General features: G+C 42.7%; 1 protein-coding gene and 1 long non-coding RNA gene across 4 annotated transcripts in view; one reads left to right on the top strand and one right to left on the bottom strand.

Moving 5' to 3' along the window:
* Window positions 1-12,510, bottom strand: part of LOC139754962 (uncharacterized) — a 310,481-nt gene that overhangs the window by 65,462 nt on the left and 232,509 nt on the right. The gene's annotated exons all lie outside the window — the stretch shown is intronic.
* Window positions 6,254-12,510, top strand: part of LOC139754960 (uncharacterized) — a 179,496-nt gene continuing 173,239 nt past the window's right edge. The window contains exons 1-2 of one of the 3 annotated variants that reach the window (XM_071672799.1): window positions 6,254-6,391; window positions 7,397-8,310. In XM_071672799.1, the coding sequence (XP_071528900.1) occupies window positions 7,797-8,310 (514 nt within the window). In that variant the 5' untranslated portion in view covers window positions 6,254-6,391; window positions 7,397-7,796. The remainder of the gene's footprint in view (window positions 6,392-7,396; window positions 8,311-12,510) is intronic. The other 2 variants (XM_071672800.1, XM_071672801.1) reach the window with 2 other exon arrangements.

Here is a 12,510-nt window from a genome sequence, read left to right as displayed (position 1 = left end):
GAGAGAGCTTGGGAAGTGAGTCAGTTGTTGTTCGCTGATGATACAGCGCTGGTGGCGGATTCCGTGAGAAACTGCAGAAGCTGTTGACTGAGTTTGGTAAAGTGTGTGAAAGAAGAAAGTTGACTAATGTGAATAAGAGCAAGGTTATTAGGTACAGTAGGGTTGAGGGTCAAGTCAATTGGGAGGTAAGTTTGAATGGAGGAAAACTGGAGGAAGTAAAGTGTTTCAGATATCTGGGAGTGGATCTGGCAGCGGATGGAACCATGGAAGCGGAAGTCAATCATAGGGTGGGGGAAGGGGCGAAAATCCTGGGAGCCTTGAAGAATGTGTGGAAGTCGAGAACATTATCTCGGAAAGCAAAAATGGGTATGCTTGAAGGAATAGTGGTTCCAACAATGTTGTATGGTTGCGAGGCGTGGGCTGTGGATAGAGTTGTGCGCAGGAGGGTGGATGTGCTGGAAATGAGATGTTTGAGGACAATGTGTGGTGTGAGGTGGTTTGATCGAGTAAGTAATGTAAGGGTAAGAGAGATGTGTGGAAATAAAAAGAGCGTGGTTGAGAGAGCAGAAGAGGGTGTTTTGAAATGGTTTGGTCACATGGAGAGAATGAGTGAGGAAAGATTGACCAAGAGGATATATGTGTCGGAGGTGGAGGGAACGAGAAGAAGTGGGAGACCTAATTGGAGGTGGAAAGATGGAGTGAAAAAGATTTTGAGTGATCGGGGCCTGAACATGCAGGAGGGTGAAAGGCGGGAAAGGAATAGAGTGAATTGGATCGATGTGGTATACCGGGGTTGACGTGCTGTCAGTGGATTGAATCAGGGCATGTGAAGCGTCTGGGGTAAACCATGGAAAGTTGTGTGGGGCCTGGATGTGGAAAGGGAGCTGTGGTTTCGGGCATTATTGCATGACAGCTAGAGACTGAGTGTGAACGAATGGGGCGTCTGTTGTCTTTTCCTAGCGCTACCTCGCACACATGAGGGGGGAGGGGGATGGTATTCCATGTGTGGCGAGGTGGCGAATGGGAATGAATAAAAGCAGACAGTGTGAATTGTGTGCATGGGTATATATGTATGTGTCTGTGTGTGTGTAAATATATGTGTACATTGAGATGTATAGGTATGTATATTTGCGTGTGTGGACGTGTATGTATATACATGTGTATGGGGGTGGGGTTGGGCCATTTTCTATATATGTATGTGTCTGTGTGTGTGTATATATATGTGTACACTAAGATGTATAGGTATGTATATTTGCGTGTGTGGACGTGTATGTATATACATGTGTATGGGGGTGGGTTGGGCCATTTTCTTTCGTCTGTTTCCTTGCGCTACCTCGCAAACGCGGGAGACAGCGACAAAGCAAAATATATATATATATATATATATATATATATATATATATATATATATATATATATATATATATATATATATATATATATAGCGTGGGCTATGGATAGAGTTGTGCGCAGGAGGATGTATGTGCTGGAAATGAGATGTTTGAAGACAATGTGTGGTGTGAGGTGGTTTGATCGAGTGAGTAACGTAAGGGTAAGAGAGATGTGTGGAAATAAAAAGAGCGTGGTTGAGAGAGCAGAAGAGGGTGTTTTGAAGTGGTTTGGGCACATGGAGAGAATGAGTGAGGAAAGATTGACCAAGAGGATATATGTGTCGGAGGTGGAGGGAACGAGAAGAGGGAGACCAAATTGGAGGTGGAAAGATGGAGTGAAAAAGATTTTGTGTGATCGGGGCCTGAACAAGCAGGAGGGTGAAAGGAGGGCAAGGAATAGAGTGAATTGGAGCGATGTGGTATACCGAGGTTGACGTGCTGTCAGTGGATTGAATCAAGGCATGTGAAGCGTCTGGGGTAAACCATGGAAAGCTGTGTAGGTATGTATATTTGCGTGTGTGGACGTATGTATATACATGTGTATGGGGGGGGGGGCCATTTCTTTCGTCTGTTTCCTTGCGCTACCTCGCAAACGCGGGAGACAGCGACAAAGTATAATAATATAAATATAATATATATATATGTGTGTGTGTGTGTGTGTGTGTGTGTGTGTGTGTATGTTATATATATATATATATATATATATATATATATATATATATATATATATATATATATATATATATATATATATGCATGTGAGAAATACTTAGAGGTGGAAATATGGAGTGAAAAAGATTTTGTGTGATCGGGGCCTGAACATGCAGGAGGGTGAAAGGAGGGCAAGGAATAGAGTGAATTGGATCGATGTGGTATACCGGGGTTGACGTGCTGTCAGTGGATTGAATCAGGGCATGTGAAGCGTCTGGGGTAAACCATGGAAAGCTGTGTAGGTATGTATATTTGCGTGTGTGGACGTATGTATATACATGTGTATGGGGGTGGGTTGGGCCATTTCTTTCGTCTGTTTCCTTGCGCTACCTCGCAAACGCGGGAGACAGCGACAAAGCAAAAAAAATATATATATATATATATATATATATATATATATATATATATATATATATATATATATATATATATATTATATTTATTTATTTTGCTTTGTCGCTATCTCCCGCGTTAGCGAGGCAGCGCAAGGAAACACACGAAAGAATGGCCCAACCCACCCACATACACATATATATACATACACGTCCGCACACGCAAATATAAATACCTATACATCTCAACGTAAACATATATATATATATATATATATATATATATATATATATATATATATATATATATATATATACACACACAGACATATACATATATACACATGTACATAATTCATACTGTCTGCCTTTATTCATTCCCATCGCCACCCCGCCACACATGAAATAACAACCCCCTCCCCCCTCATGTGTGCGAGGTAGCGCTAGGAAAAGACAACAAAGGCCACATTCGTTCACACTCAGTCTCTAGCTGCCATGTAATAATGCACCGAAACCACAGCCCCCTTTCCACATCCAGACCCCACAGAACTTTCCATGGTTTACCCCAGACGCTTCACATGCCCTGGTTCAATCCATTGACAGCACATCGACCCTGGTATACCACATCGTTCCAATCACTCTATTCCTTGCACGCCTTTCACCCTCCTGCATGTTCAGGCCCCGATCACACAAAATTTTTTCACTCCATCTTTCCACCTCCAATTTGGTCTCCCACTTCTCCTCCTTCCCTCTACCTCTGACACATGTATCCTCTTGGTCAATCTTTCCTCACTCATTCTCTCCATGAGACCAAACCATTTCAAAACACCCTCTTCTGCTCTCTCAACCACACTCTTTTTATTACTTTACATCTCTCTTACCCTATTATTACATACTCGATCAAACCACCTCACACCACATATTGTCCTCAAACATCTCATTTCCAGCAAGTCCACCCTCCTCCGCACAACTCTATCCATAGCCCACGCCTCGCAACCATATAACATTGTTGGAACCACTATTCAGACACACCCATTTTTGCTTTCCGAGATAATGCTTTCGACTTCCACACATTCTTCAAGGCTCCCAGAATTTTCGCCCCCTCCCCCACCCTATGATCCACTTCCGCTTCCATGGTTCCATCCGCTGCCAAATCCACTCCCAGATATCTAAAACACTTCACTTCCTCCAGTTTTTCTCCATTCAAACTTACCTCCCAATTGACTTGACCCTCAACCCTACTGTACCTAATAACCTTGCTCTTATTCACATTTACTCTCAACTTTCTTCTTTCACACACTTTACCAAACTCAGTCAACAGCTTCTGCAGTTTCTCACGGAATCCGCCACCAGCGCTGTATCATCAGCGAACAACAACTGACTCACTTCCCAAGCTCTCTCATCCACAACAGACTGCATACTCGCCCCTCTTTCCAAAATTCTTGCATTCACCTCCCTAACAACCCATCCATAAACAAATTAAACAACCATGGAGACATCACACACCCCTGCCGCAAACCTACATTCACTGGGAACCAATCACTTTCCTCTCTTCCTACACGTACACATGCCTTACATCCTCGATAAAAACTTTTCACTGCTTCTAACAACTTGCCTCCCACACCATATATTCTTAATACCTTCCACAGAGCATCTCTATCAACTCTATCATATGCCTTCTCCAGATCCATAAATGCTACATACAAATCCATTTGCTTTTCTAAGTATTTCTCACATACATTCTTCAAAGCAAACACATGATCCACACATCCTCTACCACTTCTGAAACCACACTGCTCTTCCCCAATCTGATGCTCTGTACATGCCTTCACCCTCTCAATCAATACCCTCCCATATAATTTACCAGGAATACTCAACAAACTTATACCTCTGTAATTTGAGCACTCACTCTTATCCCCTTTGCCTTTGTACAATGGCACTATGCACGCATTCCGCCAATCCTCAGGCACCTCACCATGAGTCATACATACATTAAATAACCTTATCAACCAGTCAATAATACAGTCACCCCCTTTTTTAATAAATTCCACTGCAATATCATCCAAACCTGCTGCCTTGCCGGCTTTCATCTTCCGCAAAGCTTTTACTACCTCCTCTCTGTTTACCAAATCATTTTCCCTAACCCTCTCACTTTGCACACCACCTCGACCAAAACACCCTATATCTGCCACTCTATCATCAAACACATTCAACAAACCTTCAAAATACTCACTCCATCTCCTTCTCACATCACCACTACTTGTTATCACCTCCCCATTTGCGCCCTTCACTGAAGTTCCCATTTGCTCCCTTGTCTTACGCACTTTACCTCCTTCCAGAACATCTTTTTATTCTCCCTAAAATTTAATGATACTCTCTCACCCCAACTCTCATTTGCCCTCTCTTTCACCTCTTGCACCTTTCTCTTGACCTCCTGTCTCTTTCTTTTATACATCTCCCACTCAATTGCATTTTTTCCCTGCAAAAATCGTCCAAATGCCTCTCTCTTCTCTTTCACTAATAATCTTACTTCTTCATCCCACCACTCACTACCCTTTCTAATCAACCCACCTCCCACTCTTCTCATGCCACAAGCATCTTTTGCGCAATCCATCACTGATTCCCTAAATACATCCCATTCCTGCCCCACTCCCCTTACTTCCATTGTTCTCACCTTTTTCCATTCTGTACTCAGTCTCTTCTGGTACTTCCTCACACAAGTCTCCTACCCCAGCTCACTTACTCTCACCACCCTCTTCACCCCAACATTCACTCTTCTTTTCTGAAAACCCATACAAATCTTCACCTTAGCCTCCACAAGATAATGATCAGACATCCCTCCAGTTGCACCTCTCAGCACATTAACATCCAAAAGTCTCTCTTTCGCGCGCCTGTCAATTAACACGTAATCCAATAACGCTCTCTGGCCATCTCTCCTACTTACATACGTATACTTATGTATATCTCGCTTTTTAAACCAGGTATTCCCAACCACCAGTCCTTTTTCAGCACATAAATCTACAAGCTCTTCACCATTTCCATTTACAACACTGAACACCCCATGTATACCAATTATTCCCTCAACTGCCACATTACTCACCTTTGCATTCTAATCACCCATCACTATAACCCGGTCTCGTGCATCAAAACCACTAACACACTCATTCAGCTGCTCCCAAAACACTTGCCTCTCATGATCTATATATATATATATATATATATATATATATATATATATATATATATATACATATGTGTGTGTGTGTGTGTGTGTGTAGTAGTAGTAATAATAATAATAATAATAATAATAATAATAATAATAATAATAATAATAATAATAATAATAATACGAGGAAGAAGAAGAAGAAGAAGAAGAACAAACGGTTTATTGAATACTCAGGCATTTGACTCAAAATACCCAGTTGAGATAGAACTGGAAGGTCATTAACGTCAATTAATCATAAAAGCTGAAGATATTTGGGTGTTTGTGTGTGTTCGTTCCTTCTTGCGCGTTTTTGTTTGGATGCATATGCATATGTGTATGTGTGTGTGTGTGTGTGTGTGTGTGTGTGTGTGTGAGAGTATACATATGTGCCTGTATTATGAGGTATACCCACGCACGTAACAGACGGGAGGTTTCCTCCGTCACGAGATAAATCAGAGATTAAATAATACAAAAAATATATATAAATATGTATGAAGTCAGGACCATAATGAGTCCTCGAAGTAATAACTTCCTGTCGCACAGACCTTGATATCGTACGACAACTTCGCCAGGTGCTCCGGCAGCCAATGGGAGGGAAACGTACTATACGTTGCCGAGGATTACCAGTCAGCTGACGGTCGGCTGGGTGTAAAGTGGTTGGCTGGCCAGTGTGTTCGAGGTGGTGTTTTAAACTCGAGGCGTGGCTGTTGTAACCTATGTCAGCAGATACACGAAAATTAATTTCACAGGAGGTAATATTTAGCGTATGCTGTGAGGACTGATGTCTCTCTGAGCTAGAAATAATATGGTACTTGCGAGTGTAATTGTAGCAATCAATATCAGTAATCCGTAAATATTGTTCTATTTCCTTGGACATATAACTGTTCATGGGGTCTGATAAAGAAATGATGGTATGACGGCAGAAACTTACGAGTAATTGGCCAACATTATTCAGCGAGGAATTTAATTCCGTCAAAGTCACGGGGGAAACTGAATTTCAAACGATAATGTTTAGTATAATACAAACAAACACACCCACACACACACACACACACACACACACACACACACCCACACACACACACACATATATATATATCATGGGCAAAGTTACAGATATCGTTCCTGTTTGCTATTAATTTCGGGAGGGATTTACAAATGCCAGTCAAAAGAAAACGTTCCTTTCTAAAAAAAAAAAAAAAAAAAAAATTGTCCTTAGTGTGGCGTCCATACACAAACACTATATCATATATACACACACACACACACACACACACATATATATATATATATATATATATATATATATATATATATATATATATATATATATATATATATATATATATATATATGTGTGTGTGTGTGTGTGTGTGTGTAAATGATGAGATATCAGTAAGATGTTATGGTGCGTGAAGGTTTTTATCACAAAGTACTGATAACATCTCAGGTTTACGACAGTTATGTCAGCTGTAACTCCTGTTTGAACTGAGACATCGTGGAGCCTTTACATAATTATCCCGCATAAAGTTGTATAAGTTGCAGGTTTGCTATAAATTTGATATCACCTTGGGCAAACAGACAAGGCTGCTAATTCTTGATGTTCACTTGAGATTTCAAAGAAAAATAATCGTAAATATATAGAGTTAGTATGAGTAGCCATTCATTTATACATATTGCACACAATAAACGCAGTTAGATACCACTTGACACTTTTCATAAGTAATACCTTTATATCAAATGATAATTTATTTCAGTGTCCACAGCAGTGATAAAGACTTACACGGTAACGTGGTACCAGCGTGTTGGTGTATAGTCAAGTTAGGGCTCGTTGACAGTGAAGCCCCTGGTGACTATACATATAAACACATATATCCAGACTGTTTGAAACGAACTTCGGAATATAAGAGGAGCCGCTGGCTGTAAGCGGCGAGGCTTGGCATCAGTGAACCACCGCCTTTGACGAGTGACTTCGACGCTGAATTAGAAAGTGACCCTGAAAGTGACCTTGCTCTTTAAGGCGGTGCTTGTGACTTTTGAATCAACAGTTGCAGCGAGATCAAGTATGACTTTGGTATTGACACAGATGCAAATGACGATGATGGTGTTGATGGTAACGAGGATGATGGTGATCGAGAGTAAAGGTGAGGAGTAATCATGTCAGTCACGCCTCCGACGCGTCGGCGGGTGCACCCAGCAGTGACCGTGCGCCGAGCACAGAGTGAGCGCCGATACCTCAGCCCTTGGCAGGCGTCTTGCCCCGCCGGGCCGCCGCCGCCGCCGCCTCCGCCGATACCCAGCTTCCTCCACCCTGCCGCCAGGGGCTCAGGATGGTCCCGGATGGACCACCACCATCACCACGCCCCTCGCACAGCCTTCATCCCCCCGGCCCACCCACGCCCGCATCAGCCACGGATGATAGGACAGTCGCAAATGCTTCTCGGTAGTGGTATGGACCTGTGGGGATCCGTGCGCTACCGCCCCTTACCATTAGTGGCCCGCGCTCACCCGCCGCCCATAGCGCTTGGGCCTCCAGCCCTAATGCTGGGTCCTCCTCCCCTAGTCATGCCCACCATGACACTGGAGGACAAGCTGGCACAGGACAGGCTCACAGCCTTCCTGGCAGGGGAGACGCCGCCTCACCGACCACGCTCCATACTCTCCTGCCCTGGTAAGTGCAATCATTGTCCATTGTTCCCCTCAAGTCATTGTTGCTTCGAGTATTCAGGTCAGAGGCAGTGATGATTAGCTTACGGTAGCCTTCACTGTAGTTAAACAATTATTTACCTACCAATCATCATCCCTTTCCAATGCCTCAGCTACCGTAATGATCGGGAAATCATCGGGTGTTTCACGATATAGTATGCAACCTAGAGAGAAGAAATTCTGTCAGGGGTTCCTGGCGGTGACGTATATATGGCTGGACGAGTCTCCCACCAACAATCCGGTTCGCTGCTCCAGGATCGTCACGAACCAGAATTTCAGAGCTCCACGACACGTGCAGCACTTATCACAAGGAAGGTAACTAGGAGATGAAACTGTGTGAGGCTTTTAGATTTGACTCTTTCGTCTTTTAACTCCTCAGAGAAACATGTACGTCATTAGATTGCCTGGAAGTGAGAGAAACGGTCCTTCATACTTCAGCAGCATGAAAATATGTTCCATGACAGTCGTATGACCAGTATGACAGCCTACCATATATATATATATATATATATATATATATATATATATATATATATATATATATATATATATATATATATATATATATATATTTTTTTTTTTTTTTTTTTTTGCCGCTGTCTCCCGCGTTTGCGAGGTAGCGCAAGGAAACAGACGAAAGAAATGGCCCAACCCGACCCCCTACACATGCCTTGATTCAATCCACTGACAGCACGTCAACCCCGGTATACCACATCGCTCCAATTCACTCTATTCTTTGCCCTCCTTTCACCCTCCTGCATGTTCAGGCCCCGATCACACAAAATCTTTTTCACTCCATCTTTCCACCTCCAATTTGGTCTCCCTCTTCTCCTCGTTCCCTCCACCTCCGACACATATATCCTCTTGGTCAATCTTTCCTCACTCATTCTCTCCATGTGACCAAACCATTTCAAAACACCCTCTTCTGCTCTCTCAACCACGCTCTTTTTATTTCCACACATCTCTCTTACCCTTACGTTACTTACTCGATCAAACCACCTCACACCACACATTGTCCTCAAACATCTCATTTCCAGCACATCCATCCTCCTGCGCACAACTCTATCCATAGTCCACGCCTCGCAACCAAACAACATTGTTGGAACCACTATTCCTTCAAACATACCCATTTTTGCTTTCCGAGATAATGTTCTCGACTTCCACACATTCTTCAAGGCTCCCAGAATTTTCGCCCCCTCCCCCACCCTATGATCCACTTCCGCTTCCATGGTTCCATCCGCTGCCAGATCCACTCCCAGATATCTAAAACACTTCACTTCCTCCAGTTTTTCTCCATTCAAACTCACCTCCCAATTGAATTGACCCTCAACCCTACTGTACCTAATAACCTAATGTATATATATATATATATATATATATATATATATATATATATATATATATATATATATATATATATATATATATATATTCCTATGAGTCCACGGGGAAAATGAAACAGAAATATCTTGGTCATGCGCAAAATTGATCCTTTCCAATATATATATATATATATATATATATATATATATATATATATATATATATATATATATATATATAGGCTCGTCTGAAAACAAACTGTCTTGATTCTAAAAGCACACGTTCCATCACCACAGAGACCCAGCCAAAGTACTTCACCAAAGAGACTCAACCAGACTACTTCTCCACAAAGACCCAAGAAACCCAACCAAACTTTCCTTCTCCACAGAGACCCAGCTAGACTTTACTTCACCACAGAGCCCCAGCTAGACTTTCCTTCTCCCCAGAGACCCAGCCAGACTTTCCTTCTCCACAGAGACCCAGCCAGACTTTACTTCACTACAGAGACCTATCCAGACTTTACTTCACCACAGAGCCCCAGCCAGACTTTCCGTCATCACAGAGACCCTGTCAGAGTGGGGGTGGGACACCTTACAGTGAGGGCAAACATGTCCATATTTCCCATTACGGGGTCTTGGTACAGGAAGCTTCACGGTGGGAAGGCAAACAGAGAAGCGTGACATTACGTTATCTGGACAGGTGGAGGACGGTGCTGGGAGAGGAAATAGAAAGCACTTTCCCAGCTGAGCTAATAACAGGCAAGTCAGTCCACACAGCCCGCTGTCTGCAGCAACACACACCCCTTCTCTCTTCTCCAGCCACTATGATAACTCTCACAGGAGAAAGTGAGCTGGTTCGTCCAGCAGTCGAAAACATATGAATTTCTTCATAACATTTTTCATGTGAAATACTGGTTCGCACACACACACACACACACACACACACTGTTGTACATCTGCTTAACGCACCATTGCGCTGCTTATGCAATCGGTCGATGGTATAGCGCTGCGCCACCAGGAACTTTGGTTACGATGCTCCAGCATTATGCATAGGGGAATCGAGGACCCATTTCGTCACTGTGGCGATTTCGAATGAATTTCCGGAAAGCGCCCGCAGATCGGGCATGGGAGAGAGAGAGACACTGGCGTATAATGGACCATAATATTCATACTTCCCGTGTTTAAGAAGACCGATGAGTTGTGGTGTACACGGGATACGGAGGAGAGGGGTGGGTTAGAAATGACAAGTCAAGGGGGAAATTATAGCATTCTGTTGACTGATATGTTCTGAGGTCTATTTCCACATTCTGCGACTTTAAAGTTATTCTCAGTACAAACAAGTTGCCAGTTGTACCTGATGTGTGACACGAGGACATGTGGGTTCGTGTTAAGACAGCCAACACTCAGGGTCCGTCCCGGTGCACTGCGTCACTTGGCTACGTGTCTGAAACTTAACCAAAAAATATATTCTGCTGAGCGACCGGTCGACTGCTCAGCGCCGAAGACCTAATGTTAATAGGTTTTTACGTACGATAACAAGTGTTTAATAACGGTGTTAATGTTTTTTCCCAGCCTCTGAATAATAACCTCACATTCTTCTCGAGTGACAAACTTTCTGATACCGTAATTTTGTTCTCGTCTTTTTTACTGTGCAATCTTGCTTATCTGTTCACGTTATATGACCTGCCTGGCAGACAGATGAACCTCTCCTGTAAATTACAATTTGTGATAAAGGTTTTCTACAACCAACTCTTTAAATACGTGTCGTTTAAAGAGATTAAGGAAAGGTACGAATCACTTTTTAATATTTTGTCGTTGCAAACTTTTCTCTTAGGTTTGTCTTTGTAAACAAATGATTCCAACATCAGTTTCGTTAAACAGTGATCACAAAAAGCTCGTGTGTACACTTTTACAGTAATGCCTTAATATGTTTTCAAGTTACTCTCCAAGATTTCCTATAAAAACATTCTTTTCCGTTTTCTTTTTTATGAGCCACACGAATTATCTTTTCTTTACGTTTTCCGAAGATCTAAAATATCTGTCAATTTAGACACACGCAGCTCTCCCGCAATTACATTACCCTCTCATTTCTCTTCTTAAAACGAAATAGAAAAATCATTAGGAAATACTCTGAGAAAGACGCCAAGAAATTCCTATTTTTTCCCAATCGTCAATCTGAGGCGCATTTTCTCTCATCCTTTTTCTGTATTTTCTCTGTGAATTTCTTTCCCATTCTCTTTTTCACGTTCGAGTGGTATATCCTGTTTCTAAGAAGGGGTGTCTGTGGCATTTTTCTACGCTTTCTTGTCGCCTCCGTGTTCACCTGCGCTGAAAACACGTTCCGTTTATCCCATCTACCAAGGTGGTACACGTAAGTTCCCGTCGTCGACATGGTTTACGATAAGATTTGTTCAAGGTTTGAAACACACGAATTCAGGAGAAAAGTGGGCGGAGGAAGATGGTTGGGTGGGCGATGAAAGAAAACGAAACTCGGTTTTTCTCGTCTTCATCGGGTATCGAGCGAGGGGTGGCCATATTGCTGCCCCCCACAGCGGAATGTCTTCGGACTGATTTACCATGACCTCTTCCCGCTGACCTTAAGGGGGAGGAAGTCTAGTTTGAACGGTGGGTGAAAAATGTATCGGAAATTGCTTCCCTGTCTCTCGTGTTCTTGTGGCAAATAGTCACTCTCTCTCTCTCTCTCTCTCTCTCTCTCTCTCTCTCTCTCTCTCTCTCTCTCTCTCTCTCTCTCTCTCTCTCTCTCACACACACACACACACACACTTTCTCTTTCACCGTCTACTCCTCACAGCTAGTCGCTCCGGGAGACTTGTCAGCGCCCC

The sequence above is a fragment of the Panulirus ornatus genome, chromosome 18, assembly GCF_036320965.1.
Source record: "Panulirus ornatus isolate Po-2019 chromosome 18, ASM3632096v1, whole genome shotgun sequence".
In the NCBI taxonomy this organism is placed as follows: Eukaryota; Metazoa; Arthropoda; class Malacostraca; order Decapoda; family Palinuridae; genus Panulirus; species Panulirus ornatus.
The sequence above is the reverse complement of the archived record's forward strand: the minus strand, read 5'-3'. Positions and strand labels throughout refer to the sequence as shown.